The sequence below is a fragment of the Phyllostomus hastatus genome, unplaced genomic scaffold (assembly GCF_019186645.2).
Source record: "Phyllostomus hastatus isolate PE091 unplaced genomic scaffold, TTU_PhHast_1.1 phas_contig_312, whole genome shotgun sequence".
In the NCBI taxonomy this organism is placed as follows: Eukaryota; Metazoa; Chordata; class Mammalia; order Chiroptera; family Phyllostomidae; genus Phyllostomus; species Phyllostomus hastatus.
In genome coordinates this window covers 3134955-3154609 of record NW_025333849.1, presented here as the reverse complement: position 1 = coordinate 3154609, position 19655 = coordinate 3134955, and the positions used below count along the sequence as shown (strand labels likewise).

General features: G+C 37.8%; 1 protein-coding gene across 1 annotated transcript in view; it reads right to left on the bottom strand.

Annotated features, from left to right (window-relative positions):
* The window catches only part of ZNF169 (zinc finger protein 169), a 78875-nt gene that overhangs the window by 17736 nt on the left and 41484 nt on the right, over positions 1-19655 (bottom strand). The window contains 2 exon segments of the mRNA XM_045839812.1: positions 18675-18770; positions 19244-19370. Of these exon segments, the coding sequence (XP_045695768.1) occupies positions 18675-18770; positions 19244-19370 (223 nt within the window).

Sequence of the window (19655 nt, the reverse complement as noted above, 5' to 3'; positions counted from 1 at the left end):
CAGGGCACATGCCTGAGTTGCGGGCCAGGTCCCCAGTGGGGGCCACATGAGAAGCAACCACACACTGATGTTTCTCTCTTTCTCTTTCTCCCTCCCTTCCCCTCTCTAAAAATAAATAAATAAAATCTTTAAAAACATCTCAAGTGAGGATTAAAATTAAAAAAGAGGAAACAGGAAAAAAGAATGAAATACCACCAAGGAAAAACAAGACAGAAACCCAAAGGCAAAGAACCAATGGAGGCACAGAGCTACCAAAAGACAAAAGATAAAATGGCTATTGAAAATTGTTAAGCATCAATAATGACCTTAAATGTAAATGGACCAAATTCACCAGTAAACAGGCACAGAGTAGCAGACTGAATAAAAAACAATATCCAACCATAGGCTGCTTTCAGGAGATACATCTAAGCTGCAAAGACAAAGATGGACTTCAAGTGAAAGGGTGGAAAATGATTCTTCAAAAAGTATCCACAAAGAAGCAGCGTAGGCAATTTATATCTGACAAAATAGATTTCAAGATTTTAAAAAGAGGTAATGACAGAAAGATGGACATTTTCTAATGATAAAGGGAAAAAAAAACTATGTTAAAAAGAGATAACACTTTTCATTATATATGCACCAAATCAGTGAACACAGTGAACACCAAAATATGTAAAACAGAACAAAAAGAAGCAACTGACAAAAACACGATCATAGTGGGCATCTTAAATATGCCATTGACAGCTCCAGATAGATCATCCAAACAGAAAATCAACAAAAAAATACTATCCTTAAATGACACTGTAGGCCAAATGGACATAATTGACATTTACAGAGCTCTTCATCTGAGAATATCCAATTATACATTCTTAAGTGCACATGGAACAGTCTAAGGATAGATCATATGTTGGCTCACAAAACTAGCCTCACCAAGTTTAAGAACACTGAAATCATACCAAGCATATGAGGTCTGTCCAGAATGTATCCAGCCATGTCATATGAAAAACAGAGACATTTTTTGAAGAAGATACAAGGAAACATTGTACAACAAAGGACAATGACACCTCAGTCCTCTTCAAAGTAGGCAGCTTGGGACCTCATGTAGTTTTGATGTTTCACAAAAAAACTGCCAGGAACATGCATGAGCGAGTATGTTGTGATGAAGCTGCCAATCACCAGTTGCTCATAGCTGCAGCCTTCTGAATCATCCAAATACTTTCTGCAGAGGAATGTTTAAGCTTAACACAAAATTGGATGCAGGCTTGTTGCTCTATTCACTCTGTCATTTTTAACGAAATGGCTACACAATACACATGCTCACTCAACAGCATCTACCACCCCCACTAACTGGTACAGTGAAGTCATCACTGTTCATGCATGCGCATTCCAGTCCACTCTCCTTGGCTTACCGTAATGTCAAACAAACCATTATCATTATATTAACAATGGCTGGAATTTTTCTGGACAGACCTTGTAGTTTCTGACCACAGTGCTTTGAAATTAGAAATCAACTGCAAAAAGTAAAGAGGAAATTGAAACAACTATCAAAAACTTCCCCCAAAATAAAAGTCCAGGACCAGATGGCTTCACTAGTGAATTCTACCAAACATTCAAAAAAAGACTTGATATCTATCCTTCTCAAACTCTTCAAAAAAACTGAAGAAGAGGCAATACTTCCATTTTATTCCAATGTAGTATTCCAATACTACACATTTTATGACAACATAACCCTGATACCAAAATCTGACAAGGATAACACACAAAAAAGAAAACTACAGAACAATATCTCTGAAGAATACAGATGCAAAAATTCTAAACAAAATATTAGCAAACTGAATACAACAATATATTAAAATACATCATGATTAAGTGGGGTTAGTTCCAGGGGCACAAGATGGTTCAACATAGGCAAATAGATCAATGTAATGCAGCACATTAACAAAACAAAGACTAAAATTCATAGATCTTATCAGTAGATGCAGAAAAAAACATTTGATAAGATATAATATCCATTTATGATTAAAACACTCAATGAAATGGGTGTAAAAGGAAAGTACTTCAACATGATAAAGGCTGTATGTGACAAATCCTCAATAATAATACTCAATGGTGAAAAACTGAAAGCTTTTCCTCTAAAATCAGGAACAAGATGAGGATGTCCTCTCTCACCACTCTTATTCAACACAGTACTGGAAGTCCTAGCCAGAGCAATCAGGCAAGAAAAAAAGGGCATCCAAATTGGCAATGAAAAAGTAAAAGTTTTTGCGGATGACATGATTCTATATACAGAAAAGCCTAAAGACTCCACCAAAAAAAAAAAAACAATGGGAAACAATAAACAAATATGCTAAAGTTGCAAAATACAAAATCAGTGTACAAAACCCCACTGCTTTTCTAATATGCTAACAATGAAAGTTCAGAAAAAGAAATGAAAAATTACAATCCCTTTTTCAACTGCAAACTTAAAGGATGTGAAGGACCTATATACTGAAAACTGCAAAGCATTATTAAGAGCAATTGAAAAGGACACAACAAGGTCAGAAGGAAACCAGGTTGCAAGATGGCAGCAAGATAGGTGGGGTTTGCAAGATAGGTGGGGGTTGCAAGACAGGTGGGGGTTGCAAGACAGAGTCCACTCCCCTCTGCACACATGTAGAACACCCAGCTGATCTTCAGAGGAACAGACTGAACATCCAATGGGATCCCAGCATATATGAAGGTCGGAGGCCAAACAATTGTAGAGGACATTGAAAAATAAGATGGTAAAGAGATTGCTTTGGAATTATAAGATCCCTGGGACCAGTGTAGGGACCAGGGTGGCTGCAGCCCCAGACCCAGCACCTGCCAAGCCTGCTGCAGGATTCTTAGAAGAGAGCCAGGTCAATGGCTCTCTCCCCTGCCAAACAGGGAGGATAGAGCAGCACCAGGATGGACCTGGATGCTTGAAGTCACTGCAAGAATAAAGACAAAGTAGCAAATGCACGGGGTGGTACCCACCGGCTGAGACTGTGGATGCCGGTTGGACCAGAGAAATTGAGGAGCTGGGTGACTCCTGGAGAAGGGAGGGGAGTTGGGTTGTAATGACCCTAACCAGGATAGTGTCTGGTCTAGCTGGAAAGTTGGGTTGTGAAAGAGGCTAGGCACTTGTTTGGAGTGCCAACTTGAACCGGAGGAAGTCATACAGAGAGAAAAAAAAAAGGGAGGCTCTCCCTGGCTGTTTAAGGAGTTCTCTCACAGCTCCACCCTTGCCTTCCACGGCAACCCCACAGCCCCGCAGCCTTGGCCATGGGCCCATCCCTGATGCCACAGCTGGAGTTGTGCTCCGGCCCTCCCGCCCCCACCCTGCAGAAAGCACCTGACCCTGTTGCCCTATGGCTGTGCTGCTGATGCAGCAGTAGAAGCTGTGCACCCATGACCGCTGCCCAAGAGGTGCTCGTCCAGTCCAGCCAGCCCCACGGCTGTGTCCCCCCACCAAAAGCCACAGCAGTGAAGGCTGCACGCCCACGACCTTCACCCCAGAGGCACGCACCCCCACCCACCTCGGCAGCCATGTCAGCTCTCCCACCCAGCCAGGCCGGAAAGGCTCGCTAAAAGGAAGAGGAGGAGCCTCCAGCAGATTTGAGCAGCAAGGCTCAGGAAGTTAGCACTTCTCAGAAAGACGTAAGTCAGTGGGGGATCCATGCTACACTGAAGAGATTTTTGAGAGTCCCTAGCACCTAGGAGAGCAGAGAGAGAGAAGGTGGTGTGTGAGCTGCTTCTAACTGGTGCACCTCAAGAACACCACAACAGGTGGACTGAAGGCATAGGCCTTGTGCAGGGGGACACTGAGGGCCCAGCAGCAAACTGACCAAGTGGGCTGGAAGCTGGGCAACATGAAGAGTGGCACCCAGACCTGACCCCATCTTCCCAAAACCACAGGAAGGGAGAAAAGTGAAACCCAACCACCCTCAGCCTAATGCAGCAGGAAGACCAGCAGAACTTGCCTGGACAGTTTAAAACCAGCAGGAAGCTCTTTCTTTACTTTCCTTTCCCTTCCCTCCCTTCCTCTCTCCCTTCCTTTCTTCCTTCCTTTCTTTCTTTTTTTATTTTTCTCTTTTCTTCCCCCTCCCCACCACAAATGAGACAATAAGAACTGGTGCTATGAAAGGACCACAGTCAGACCTAAATAGGGATCTTAATAACTGAGAAACTGAGACAAATTTCACTTTGCTATGCCAGAGAACTTGAAAGTTATTGATTATTTGTATTATTTTTTCATTATTTTTACTTCTATTTTATTAGTATTCTTTTTATTTCTCTTCTCTTTGTTTAGTATTCTTTGTCTTATTTGTTTAATTACATTGTTTGACTAGTTTTCCTTGTTCTCTCTTCCATAGTGTATTTTTAATTTTCCCTCTTTCACTTGACTTCTGTTCCAATGGCACACTACTCTAGGTCATGTACTTTCTATTCTTGTTATTCAGATCACACAGATTCTGCAATATGAATGTTGTTCCAGTATTATTATAAATAATTGTTGTTCCATACAATTTCACATACTACACAGCACTGGATTCTTAGCCCACTTCAATGTCTTCCGGAAATTTATTAATCTTGTGGTTAACTCTATTCTCTCACACACTACACCTATTTTCTATCCTTTACTCTCATTATATCTCATAATCTGACCACCCACAAGCTCACTGTTTTCTGGATCCAACTCACAATCCTTCTCCCTTCTAAAAAGAGTCTTATCATTTTTCCACCTGTTCTAAAATGTGGCTAGTTGGATGAAATATCACAGTTAACACTATACATATGCAAAGGATCTCTCAACTCTGCTCTATGGGTTGGTACTTTAAATCCCAAAGAATGCACTCCCACTGTCTTAATCCATTTTGCCTTCCCCCTCCAAATGATTACATAAAAGAGTAGGTGGGAGTTGTGAATACCAGTATACCTGCTGGAAGAGACAACCCACCAACAAGGGAACCACCAACAGATAATAATGAAAGAAGGTGAAGGAGTGAGTGGAGGTCACACTAACCTCCACCCAAAACCAACCTGCAATTACACTAAATGGTGGAGAAATTACTCAAAACAAACAACTGAATAGCAAGAGAGAAACCTCAAAACTGTGGACAGACAGAACTAGCTTCAACACAACCTGCCCACAGCCACACAACAGCATACAAGACGTGCTGGGTGAAGTGACACTCAATCAACCTGCTGGAGGGCAGGACCCACCAAAGAAAGACCCAACAGCAATTAAAACCCAAACATCCAGAGAGCCAACATAAATGACAGCCCAAGACCAGCAAGTTCAGAAGATCAAGGAGATTGCACCACTGAATCTCACAGGTATCCTACCATAGTTCACATCATAGGAATACATCATTTGAACCCAGGAAGTCAGAACACATCAATTTAAGCAGCAGAGGCTATAGAAGAGTCTGACAAACAATGGGAAAACAAAGAAACAAACCCAAAAACAAGGGAAAGGAGGAAGCCTCAGAAAAAATGCTAAATTAAATACAAGGAAGTCAACTATCAGTTACTGAGTTCAAAGCAATGGTTATAATGAAGCACAATGAGTTCACAGAGAATTACCACAAACTACAGGGAAACTACAATGAACTCACTATAAACTATATCAACATGGAAAGGGAAATAGAAAATATCAACAAGGGCCAAGAGGAAATGAAAAATACAATTTCTGAATTGCAGAACACAGTGGAAGGAATCAAAAGCAGGCTAGATGAAGCAGAGGATCAAATCAGCAAGCTGGAGGACAAGGCAGAAAAAAATACCCAGAAAGAGCAAGAAAAGGAAAACAGACTCAGAAAGAACGAAGAGGTGTTAAGGGAACTGCAAGACAACATGAAATGTAATAATATCTGTATAATAGGTATACCAGAAGGAGAAGAAGAAGAGCAAGGAATAGAAAACCTATTGAAAAAGTAATGATGGAAAACTTATCTAATTTGATGAAAGAAAAATACACACATATCCAGGAAACACAGAGTCCCAATTAAGAGGAACCCAAAGAGGCCCACTTCAAGACACATCATAATTAAAATGGCAAAATTCCAAGACAAAGAGAGAATCTTAAAGGCAGCAAGGGAGTCCCGATAAGGCTAGCAGCTGACTTCTCAATGGAAACGCTCCAGGCCAGAAGGAAATGGCAAGAGATATTCCAAGTAATGAAAACCAAAGGCCTGCAACCAGGACTACTCTATCCAGAAAGGCTCTCAATTAAAGTGGAAGGCCAAATAAGCAGCTTCCCAGACAAAAGATTCCTCAAAGAATATATCTCCTCCAAACCAGCTCTGTGAGAGATGCTAAAGGGTTTGCTTTAAGCAAAGGAAAAAGAAAAAAGAGTGAGAGAGAGAGGTACACAGGTACAAAAAAATGACAATGAATAAGTACCTATCAATAATAACCTTAAACATAAGTGGATTAAGTGTTCCAATCAAAAGACATAGAATAGCTGAATGGATAAGAAATCATGACCCACACATATGCTACCAACAAGAGACCCTCCTCAGAATAAAAGATCTACATAGACTGAAAGTGAAGGGCTGAAAACAAATATTCCAGGCAAATAGGAAAAAAAAAACTGGGGTAGCAATAGTCCTATCCGACAAAATAGACTTCAACACAAGGGCCATAAAAAGAGACCCAGAAGGTCACTTCGTAATATTTAAGGGAAGAATCCATAAAAAAAAATGAACATTGTAAACATATATATATATGCGCCCAAAATAGGAGCACCCAAATACATAAAGAAATCTTGTAGGATGTCAAGAAAGATATTGACAGCAACACAATAATAGTAGGGGATTTTAACACCTCACTGTGAAAAAAGGATACATCTTTCAAAACAAAACATCAACAAATATATTGAACAAAGATAAGAATTATATGCCAATAAATTTGAAAACTTAGGTGAAATGGACAAATTTCTAGAAAAAATACAATCTTCTAAAACTGAATGAAGAAGGAGCAGAAAGCCTGAACAGACCAATAACAGATGATGAAACTGAAGCAGTAATAAAAAGTCTCCTGACACACAAAAGCCCTGGACCAGACAGTTTTACAGAAGAATTTTACAAAGCATTTAAGGATGAGCTAACCCCTATCCTTCACAGACTATTCCAAAAAATCCAGAAAGATGGAAGACTCCCAAACTCTTTTTATGAAGCCAATATCATTCTAATCCCCAAACCAGATAAAGACACAACAAAGAAAGAAAACCACAGGCCAATATCACTGATGAACACAGATACTAAAATCCTCAACAAAATACTGGCAGACCGCATCCAGCAATACATTAAAAAGATCATACACCATGATCAAGTGGGATTCATCCTAGGGATGCAAGGATGATACAATATTCACAAGTCAATAAACTTAGTACATTACATAAAGAAAATGAAAGACAAAAAGCACATGATCATATCAATAGATACAGAAAAAGCATTTGATAAAGTACAGCACCCATTTATGATGAAAAAATTCAGCAAAGTGGGAATAGAGGGAGCATTCCTCAACACAATAAAGGCCATACACTTGAGACCTACAGCCAAGATCATAATCAATGGACAAAAACTTAAAAGTTTTCCCAATATGATCAGGAACAAGACAAGGATGATCTCTTTCACCACTCCTATTCAACATAGTATTGGAAGTCCTAGCCACAGCAATCAGACAAGAAAAAGAAATAAAAGGCATCCAAATTGGAAAGGAGGAAACAAAACTGTCGTTGTTTGCAGATAACATGAGAGTAGACATAGAATATCCTACAGATTCCACCAAAAAACTGCTTGACCTAATAAGTGAATTTGGCTAAACAGGAGGACACAAGTCAATATTCAGAAACTCAAAGATATGCATTTTTGAACACTAACAATGAAATATCAAAAACAGAAATCAGGAAAAAAATCCCATTTGGTATAGTAACAATAAAAGTAAACTACCTAGGAATAAACCTATCCAAGGAGGTAAAAGACCTGTACTCACAAAACTACACAACACTGAAGAAAGAAATTAAAGAAGACACAAACACATTGAAGCACATACCATGTTCATGTATTAGAAGAATTAGCATCATCAAAATGTCTATACTACCCAAAACAATTTATAGATTCAACGCAATCTGTATTAAGTACCAATGACACATTTCACAGATACAGAACAAACATTTCAAAAATTTATATGGAACCGTAAACAGCCCCAAGTAGCTGTTGCAATTTTTAAAAAGAAGAACAAAGTAGGAGGGATCATAATACCTGATATCAACTGTATTACAAGGCCACAGAAACCATCTCCTCTTAGGTTTGTTCGTGTATTCTTTATGGTGGTTCCTGAAAACTCTTCCCCCACCCCATTATCTCCTCCCACCTCCCCTCTGGTTACTGTCAGATTGTTCTTAAAATCAGTGTCTCTGGTTATATGTTGTTTGCTTGTTTGTTTTGTTGATTAGGTTTCACTTATAGGTAAACTCATGTCTCTAGGGTCAATTAATATTTGACAAAGGGGGCAGCAGCATAAAATAAACTAAAACTAGCCTCTTCAACAAATGGTGTTGGGAGACCTGGACAGTTCCATGTAAAAAATGAAACTTGATCACCAACTTACACCATACACAAAAGTAAATTCAAGGTGGATAAAAGACTTAAATATAAGCCATGGCACCATAAAAGTCCTGTAGGAAAACAAAGACCGGAAAAATCTCAGACATTCCATGCAGCAATATCTTCACTGGTATGTCCCCTAAAGCAAGGGACATAAAAGAAATAATAAACAAAGAGGACCTTATCAAATTAAAAAGCTTCTGCATGGCTAAAGAAAACAGCATTAAAATGAAAAGAGAGCCAACCATATGAGAAAACATATTTGTCAATGATATCTTGGACAAGGGTTTGATCTCCAAAATATATGAAGAACTCACATGACTCCAGTCCAGGAAGACAAAAAACCCAATTCAAAAATGGGCAAAAGACTTGAACAGACACTTCTCCAAGGAGGACATACAGAGGACCAAGAGGCACATGAAAAGATGCTTAGCACCACTAGCTATCAGAGAGATGCAAATTAAAACCACAATGAGATACCACTTCACACCAGTCAGAATGGATATCATAAACAAATCAACAATCAACAAGTGTCGGAGAGGATGTGGAGAAAAGGGAACCCTAGTGCACTGTTGGTGGGAATGCAGACTGGTGCAGCCACTGTGGAAAACAATATGGAATTTCCTCAGAAAACTAAAAATGGAACTGCCTTTTGACCCAGCAATTCCACTGCTGGGATCATATCCTAAGAACCCTGAAACACCAATCCAAAAGAACCTATGCACCCCAATGTTCATAGCAGCACAATTTACAATAGCTAAGTGCTGTGAACAACCTAAGTGCCCATCAGCAAATGAGTGGATCAAAAAACTATGGTACATTTACACAATGGACTACTACACAGCAGAAAGAAAGAAGGAGTTCCTACCCTTTGTAACAGCATGGATGGAACCGGAGAGCATTATGCTAAGTGAAATAAGCCAGGCAGTGAGGGACATAAAACATATGATCTCACCTATAAGTGAAACCTAATCAACAAAACAAACAAGCCAACAACATATAACCAGAGACACTGATTTTAAGAACAATCTGACAGTAACCAGAGGGGAGGTGGGAGGAGATAATGGGGTGGGGGAAGAGTTTTCAGGAACCACCATAAAGAATACAGGAACAAACCTAAGAGGAGATGGAAGCAGGGGAGGTAGGTGGGGCTGGCTGGGGTGAGGGGGGAATGTTGGGGGTTAAATGCAGACAATTCTATTTGAACAGTAAAATTATTTTTTAAAAAAGAAAAAGACACAACAAAATGGAAAGATATTCCATGTGCATGGATTAGAAGAATCAGCATAGTTAAAATGGCCATATTAACACCCTGACTTTCGCACAGTTGGTTGGGTGTTGTCCCACAAAATGAAAGGTTCCAGTTTTATTCTCAGTCAGGGAACATGCCTGGGTTGCGGGTTTGGTCTCAGGTGGGTGCATGTATGAAGCAACCAATGTTTCTTTCTCACATCAATGTTTCTCTCCATCTTTCTCCCTCCCTTTCCCTCTCTCTAAAAATAAATACATGAAATCTTTTTTTTAAATGGCCATAATACCAAAAGCAATGTACAGATTTAATGCTATCCTCATTAAAATCCCAATTTCATTTTTTAAAGAAATTGAACCAAAAAATCATTACATTTCAATTAAATCACAAAGACTCTGAATAGCCAAAACAATTGAGAAAAAAGGATTAAACCAAAGGTATCACATAGCTGACTTCATATTATACTACAGAGCAACAATAATCAAAACAGCATGGTGTTGGCAGATAACAGACACACAGACCAGTAGACAGAATTGAGTCCGGAAACAAAACCACATGTATATGGGCACATAATTTTTGATAAAGGAGCCAAAAACACACAATGGAAAAAAAGAAAGCCTCTTCAATAAATGGTGCCAGGAAAATTGGAAAGTCACATGTAAAAGAATGAAACTAGACTACAGTTGGTCTTCATGTATAAAACTTAATTCAAAATGCATCAAGGATAAATATAAGATCAGAAATAATAAATTACATAGAAGAAAACTTAGGTTACTAAACTCATGGACCTTGGTCTTGGAGGAGATTTTATGAATTTGACCCTAAAGGAAAGAAAAGGCAAAAATAAATGAATGTGATTATATCAAACTAAAAAGCAGGGGAAGGGTTTTCAGGAACATGTATAAAGGACACATGGACAAAACCCAAAGGAGGTAGGATCAACGATGGGAAGTGGGGATGGCTGGGGTGAGGGGAGAGTCGTGGGGGGAAAAAGGAGACAACTGGACTTAACAACAATTTAAAAAATGTGAAAAAAATAAAAAACTAAAAAGCTTCTGCACAGCAAAAGAAACCACCACCAAAAAAAAAAAACACCCAAATGATATTTGCAAAAAACAGCTCCAAGAAGGGATTAATGTCCAGTATATATAAAGAACTCATACAATACCACCAAACAAACAATCCAATTTAAAAAATGGGCAGATGACCTGAACAGACACTTCTTTCAAGAAGACATACACATGACCAACAGATATATGAAAAGATGTTCAATTTCACTAGCTATTAGGGAAATGCAAATCAAAACTACAATGAGATACCATCTCATACCTGTTAGAATGGCTATTATCAACAAAACAATAATACAATAATAAGTGTTGGAGAGGTTGTGGAGAAAAACAACCCTCATTCACTACTGGTGGGAATGTAAACTGGTATAGCCACTATGGAAAACAGAATGGTGGTTCCTTAGAAAATTAAGAATAGAATTACCATATGACTCAGCAATCCTTTTGCATATCTGCCTGAAAACCTTGAAAACATTTATTTGCAAAGAAATATGCATCCTTTCCTGGCTGGTGTAGCTCAGTGGATTGAGCGTGGGCTGGGAACCAAAGTGTCCCAGGTTTGATTCCCAGCCAGGGTACATTCCTGGGTTGCAGGCCATAACCCCCAGCAACCACACATTGATGTTTCTCTCTCTCTCTCTCTCTCTCTCTCTCTCTATCTCCCTCCCTTCCCTCTCTAAAAATAAATAAATAAAATCTTAAAAAAAAAGAAATATGCATCCTTATGTTAATTGTAGCACTACTCAAGGTGGCCAAGACATGGAAACAACCAGTATCCTTTGATAGATGATTGGATAAAGAAGATGTGGTACATTATACTATGGAATACTAGTTACCAGTAAGAAGATATGCAATACTGTCATCATTTGTGACAACATGGATGGACTTTAAGGTTATCATGCTAACGAAAAGGGATCAGGCAGAAAAAGTTAAGAATTATGGTTGCCCTCATGTGGGATGTAAAACTAAAATTCAAGAAACAACAGCATAGTGGTTACCAGAGGGAAGGGAGGTGGGAGTTTAGTAAAAGGTAAAGGAAGCTGATTATATGGAGATGGAATATGATTTAACTTTGGGTGGTGGGCACACAATGCAATATACAGATCATGTATCATAGAAAACTACACTTGAAATCTATATAATCTTATTAACCAATGTCACCCCAATTGATTAAAAAATGGAGGTATCAGACAGAGAAAACATTTGCAAAGTGTACATATAACAAGGGACAGATATCCAGGATTAATAATAAAAAGAAAAACAATGCAATAAAAAAACGGAAAAAGAGATTTGAAGGGATACTTCATAAAGCAGGTATATGATATCTGTGAGTGATCAAAAAGCACACAGAAAGTACTCAATTTTGTTAACCACTAGGGAAATGGAGATTAAAAACCACATGAAATACCACTAGACATCCATCACCAGAGATAAAATGAAAACTATCAGGGATAATGTAAAGTGGTAAGAACTCTCATATGTTCTTCATGGAAATAAAGAAAATGGCACAACCACTTTGCAAATAGGCCAGTCATTTCTTATAACTACACATACAGTTACATATTGATCTAGTGCACTGGGTTGAATAGCACCCCACTAAAACTCATGTCCACCTGGAACATATGAATGTGGCCTTATTTTGAAATTAAATCTTTGCAGGTGCAATCAATATCAAATAAGGTCTTATTGGATTAGGGTGAACCTTAATATAATGACTGGTGGTATTCTTACAAGGAGAGGGGGATTTGGATACAGAGATGAAGAAGACTACGTAACCACAGAGTCAGAGATTGGAATGATGCAGTTCCAAGCCAATGAATGCTAAGAAATGCCAGCAACCAACAAAAGCTAGGAGAATGAACATAATCTCCCTCAGAACTGCCAGAAAGAGGCAACCCTACCAACAGGTTGATTTTGGACTTCTGGTTTCTGAACAGTGAGAATATATTCCTGTTGTTTTAATTTGCAGTAATTTCAATTTGCAGTAATTTGTTACATCAACCCTAGGAAACCATTATATTTAGCATATACCCTAGGTATTACTCCAAAGGAAATAAAAACACACCTTTAACAAACAAAAACCTAGCATAAGGATATTAATAGCAGCTTTTTCAAAATAATTGCAAGCCATCAAGGTATCTGTTAATGAACATGTATAAACAGTTGGATGCTACTGGGCATTAAAAATAAACAGATTACTGATATGTATCTGATATGTATATGTAACAACATGGATGAAACGTAAAATCTTTACATTAAATGAAAAGAGCTGTCTACAAAGGAGTATTTTATGATCCCATTTATGCAAAACTGTACAGCAGACAAAGCTAATTTACAGTGAAATAAAATCAGATCAGTGGTAACTCTGAGGGACAAGGGTGGGAGTTTACTGGAATAGGCCACTAGGAAACTATCTGATAGGATGACAGTAACAATCTGTATTTTGATAAAGTTTGGATTATGGAGGTACATGAGTTATTTGAAGTCATGGACTAATACACTTGAGAATCACTTTTTCTGTAAGTAAATTCCATCTAACAAGAAAAAATAACTCTAGGAAATTATATGCATGCCCCATTACTCCTGGGGCCAACTACCTTTCATGGGGCCTACCTAGCTGAGATGAACTGCCAGGAACTGCAGGAACTGGAGTACCATGGCCAGGAACTCTTAAACGGCAATGTGTGGAGATGCTGAAATGGATGCCTTGGACCTGAGTCATACGTCCCTGCCTGCCAACCACCCCCATGAGCCAACACAGAGAAGAATATCCCTTTCTTCTTATTACTTGTTATTTCACCTTTGCCAAAAGCATTTGGTAGTCAGATCAGATTTTAACACACACTCATTCCTACCAATCACTCCGAGGTGTAGAGGTTGTTTGAAAATAATGAGCAGATGCTAAGGACATGCCACAAAGACCACAAAATGACAGCAGTAGCCACCTATGAACAGGGCCTCATAAGCTCTTTACCTACCCACAGGGAGAACACCAGTCTCTTTTCCAAGGAGAGTAAAGCCTTGATACACTGCACTTATTCAGGTATACTCAGCTACTCCGTTCTCCCCAAGAAGATCTACTTGCACTAAACACTGTACTCTTACCAACCAAGGAGACATTGCTAGAAAATCTGTCAGAATGGCCAAAATAAAATATAATGCTAACATCAAATGCCAGCAAGAATGCAAAGAAACTGGATCTCTCAAATATTTGCTGGTAGGAATGTAAAATGGTATAGGTGTTCTAGAAATGTTCATGGCACTTTTTTTTTTTTTACAGAACTAAACATGTATTTATCATGTGACATTACAACTGCACTCTTGGGCATTTATACTAGAAATAAAAACCTTATGTTCACATAAAAATCTGTACACAAATGTTTATAACTGTAAATCAGCCAAATGTCCTTCAGTGGGTGAAAGGTGTAACAAACTAGTACATTCATACCACAGAATACTACTCAGCAATTAAAGGAAGGAAATATTGATACATGCAACAATTTGGATGAATCTAAAGAGAGTTAATGATGAGTGAAAAAAGCAATCCCAAAGGTAACATGTAACATTCTTGAAATGACAATTATAGAGAGAGAGAACAAGTTAGTGGTTGCCAGAGGAAGGGAGGGGGAAAGGGAGAGTTGGCTGTGGGTATAAAAGGGTAGCACAAGGAATCCTTTTGATAAAACTCTATCTCTAAATCTATTGGCAGTTACATGAATATAAACAGAAAATTTTCAGAGAACTAATCAAACGCACATATGAGTGAAGGTAAAACAAATCCGAATAAGGTCAGTGTATTATACTAACAGGAATACATGGCTGGTTTAACAAGAAAAAAATCAATGTAATTCACTAAATTAAAAAACTAAAAATATAAAAACATGATCATCTCAGAAGATGCCACAAACACATTATACAAAAGTCCAAAATCCAGTTCCAATAAAAACTCTCATCAAAAAAGGTCTATGAGAGAGTTTGTCAAGCTGATAAAGGGCAGCTATAAAACTTACACTTAGGAAGAAAGCATTCCTCACTCTCACCATTTAAATACATCATTGCACTAGATATTCTCACCTGTGCAATGAGGCAAGAAAAAGAAATTAAAGATATACTGAATGGAAAGAAAGAAGGAAACTATACTTATTCACAAATAACAAGATTATCTAAGTCAAAAATCTTGTAGAATCTGCCCCAGCAAAAGCTACAAGGACTGACAAATAAGTTTTGCACATTTACCAGAGATAAGATCATCATACATAAACTGTATTTCTGTGTACTATCAGCAAACAATTGAAAAGGGAAATTTAAAAATAGTTTAGTTTAAATAGAATCAAAATATGAAAAACAGAGGGGTAAATCTGAAAAGATGTTTAAAAACTACAAAACAATACTCACAGAAATTAAGTCCCATAAAAATGAAGTGATAGTCTGTGTTCACATATTAGATGACACAAGCAAATTCTCCACAAAGTGACATAGATTCAACTCAATCCCAATCAAAATCCCAGCAGGCTTTCTTTTTGTAAAAATTACCAAACAAATTCTGAAATCCATTTGGAAATGCAGTGAGTCTCAAATAATGGGAGCAACTTGAAAAAATGTTGGGGGATTGACACTAAGTTCTACACTTCTTATAAAGTCACAATAATTAAGAATATGTGGTATTGGCATCAAGATATACAAAGAAAGGAGTAGAAAAAATAGAATCCAGATATACACCCATACACATAAAGTCAACTAATTTGTCACAAAGGTGCATAAGCCCATCAGTTAAGAAAGGGTTGTCTTTCAAATAAACAGTGCTGGAAAAATGGATATTTTGATGCAAAAAAAATGTACTTAAATTCAGATCTGGTACCTAGTATAAATATTTAAAATTTACTTAAAATAGATTATAGACCTAAATGTAAAATAAAAATTATAAAACTTTTAAAAAGAAAAAATATATGTGAAAATCTTTTACACCTTATTTTAGGCAAAGATTACTTAAATATATCACCAAAAGTGAGATTGATGAGAGAAAAAGTTGAAACTTGGACTTGCTGTTTGAGAGACACTATTAAGAGAATAAAACAAAAGCCACAGAGTAAATATGTATAAATCAAATATCTCATAATGCACCTCTATACAGAATACATTACGGACATTCAAAATTCAATAATAAGAAGAAACTAATTTATTAAGTGGGTAAAAGATTTGAGAAGACATTTCACCAAAGAAGATATACAAATAGCAACTAAGCACATGAAAAGATCCTTATCATCAGTCATTAGGAAAATGTCAAGTAAAACCACAGTAAGATGCCACTACTCAGCTATAAGAATGTCATTAAAATAATACCAAGTGTTGACAAAGGCTGGAACTCTCATACACTACTGGTTGGAATGTGAAAGAGTGCAGCCACTTTGGAAAATAGTTTGTGAGGTTAGTAAAAAGTTAAACATATGATGTACTATACAAATCAACCATTTCAATCCCAAGAATTTGTCCAAAAAAAAAGTGTATGTCCACACAAAGACTTGTCATGATTTATTCACACAGGCTTTATTTGTGTTTGTCACAACTGGAGACTACCCAAAGTCTTTCAGTAGGAATAGCTAAATAAATTGTGATACCTATAAAATAAACTACTCGGCAATAAAAAGAAACAAACTACTGATCTCTACACAACACTATGGATGAAAGTCAAAGTAATTATGCTGAGTGAAAAAATCTACCATGTATCTGTATGATTCAATTCATATGAATTCCAGAAAATGCAAACATCTATAATGATAAAAAGCAGATCAGTGGTTGCCTGGGTATGGGGAGGAGAGGGAGGCCAGTGAGGCACAAAGGAACTTTGGAGTGATAGGTACACTTGTTTTTTTGGATCGTGGTGACAGTTTGATGGCTGTATACATGTCAGAACTTATCAAATTTTACACTTTCAATATATTTAGCTTATTATACTTCGATAACATACCTTATTAGCCCTTAACTACTATGCCAAATAACGTATTTTTTGATTATACCATAATTATAGCTCATATAAAAGTTGTTTTATATGGCAAAAGTAGTGAATTTTCTGTAAAGTTCAATTCTCAATGCATACTTATATTCAGAAGCAACAAAATAACAAAAATAAGAACATTGAAAATAAAAAGGAAAAAAGATAAATCATGAAAAAGTTTATCTTACCTACCAACATTCACATAAAATTAATTCCAGTTGGATTAAAGACCTGTATTGTTCCCAGAATTTACATGGAATGTAAATCAATATATACAAATATTGATTTACAAATATTGTTACAAATCAACAACAGAAAGGAACATCCCAAATATAAAGGAGAGAAACACCTTGAACAGTTACATTACAGAAGAAGAAACACCAATGGCAAATCAACATAGGAAAAGATACTCATGCTACCTTGGAAAGTAAACCCCTTCAGATTTCAACACAATGAATGCATGGGTGAAAAACTAGGTCTGACAATACCTAATGCTGGTGAGGATGTGGAAGACACAGAGCTCTCATCACTGCTGCTGGAGTGCAAAGAGGCATAATAGCTTCAGAACACAGTGTGGCACAGCCTAATCAATTGAGGCCACTCATGCCTATGAACCAGCTACTGTGTTCCTGGGTACTAGGCATCTAGAGAAACTTTTGTAATATACTGCAACATTACTTAATAGCTAAAAATTAGCAATAACTGAAATCTCCAAAAGAAGGGAGTTGATACTTAAAGTACATTAAAATAGAAATATTCATATAATGGAATCATATAACAGCTTTAAAAAGTATAAACTAAACCTGTACATGGTAACATGAATCTCACAGAAAGTTGGTAAAAAGGTATATTTCAGAAGGATATGTACATTATGATACTATGTGCAGAGAAGTTTGCAAACATGCAAAACAAATACTCTACATCAGCAATTTTCAACCTTCTTCATATCATGGCACACATAAACTACTAAAATTCTGTGGCATACCAAAAATATATGTTTTGCTGATCTGACAAAAAAAATAAATATAATCTTGATTCAGTCACACTACACAACTGTTGTTGTGTTGGCTGTTGTCATTTTTTTATTTGACAATGTGAGGGAAAAGAGGTCAGTGCTCCTCACTAAACAGGTATGTTTTAAACACTCTTGCAGCACAGTGGTTGAAAATCACTGGCATATATGGCTGAAGAACCATCGAATGGATAAAAAGGATAAAGGTAGTCATGGCAATGCTAATGCAGAAATTGGATTCTCAGGGCAGAGTGGAGGAGCAAAATACAACCAGAGAAGGTACAGGGCTGTTGCATGGATTTACAACATTCTATACAATGCTGGGAAGGCACATTGGCACTCACTGCATAATTATACCTTATTGTAATTTTAAACAATCCATCATAAATAAAAAACAAAGTTATGGAAATTTATGTGTTAAAATGTTACCAGGTTAAGAACAGAAACTGCACAGAGTCTAGCAGGGCATATGATTTAGGTTCAGAGGGCAAACTGCCATGTTGAATGTCAAATCCCCCAAGAAAAAAACAAGAACAGGGAGATTCTAGACATGCTGGATGAAAATGCCAAGTGAGTGGAGTGGGGCTCTCTGGGAGAGAAGGGCAATGTGTCAGGGAGGCCCTCTCTGGGGTGAGCAGGATGGCATCGAAGGCCTGGAGAACAGCTCCACCCACCCAGGACTTCATAGTTGCTTCTCCTTCATCACCTGCTGAGTGCCTCACTGACCTGTCTCCTTGTCTGTCTGGTGCTTCCCACTCACCTGGACAAAGGTCCAGAAGACATTCGCTCTCCTCTCTCCAGGGCTCATCCCCTTGCTCCAGTTGTGTGATGAGTTTTGGTTTAGAAAAGGCAATTCCTACTTACAGGAAAAGAAACCAAAGTTACCTTGGGGTTAGTGGATTAAAAGGCTATCACAGGACTCAGAGTCAGTTGGGGAAGACAATAACGCAGAAGAGGGCAAAAGTTCTCTGAAGGCTAACAAAGAATGACAAAGGAAAGGGGTAATCCTGGACTTGAAGGTAGTACACTGATTCTCCACTGTGCTTGAGTGAATACAAATATTTCCCCATTTTAAGCACAATCTCTAGAGAGAAAGAGCTGGGCTTGGAAGAGGCCTGGGAATACAATGATTTCATGGAAGGAAATGCAGAAAGACACCACATACACACACATGAATAACTTCACTATTTTCAAATCTATAGAATCCAGACATTCTGGGGGTATAGGAAAAATATTTTTCTCTTTCAGTCAAAAGCATGGTGGCTGCTGCATAAATCTTGAAATGTCCACAGGCAGAGAGAGTCCAAGGCCTGCAAGGGCTGTCCTTACCCAGTGACACCAAGTGGCTGTAGTTCTCCAACATTACATCCCGATACAGGGTCCTCTGGGAAGGACTTAGTAGTTTCCACTCCTTCTTGGTGAAGATCACAGCTACTTCTCTGAAGGCCATTAATGCCTGTAACAGAAACATCCCTGCTCACTCAGGAGCCAGCCACACCCAGCAATAAGATGGCAGCAAAGAGGCTGGCATGGGACACCTAGATGAGATCCATAGATCCTACTTTTAACCTGAACCCTGAATCCATGTGTTCAATGCTATAAATCCCTTGCCCATATTACTAGTAAGTCTATTTAGGAGTTTATTCTTTTGCTTTGTTGATTTCTATGTTATGGCACTGTCAAGAAACAGTTTTGATGACTGTAGCTATGTAGTAGGCCTTGAAATTAGCTAGGCTGATTC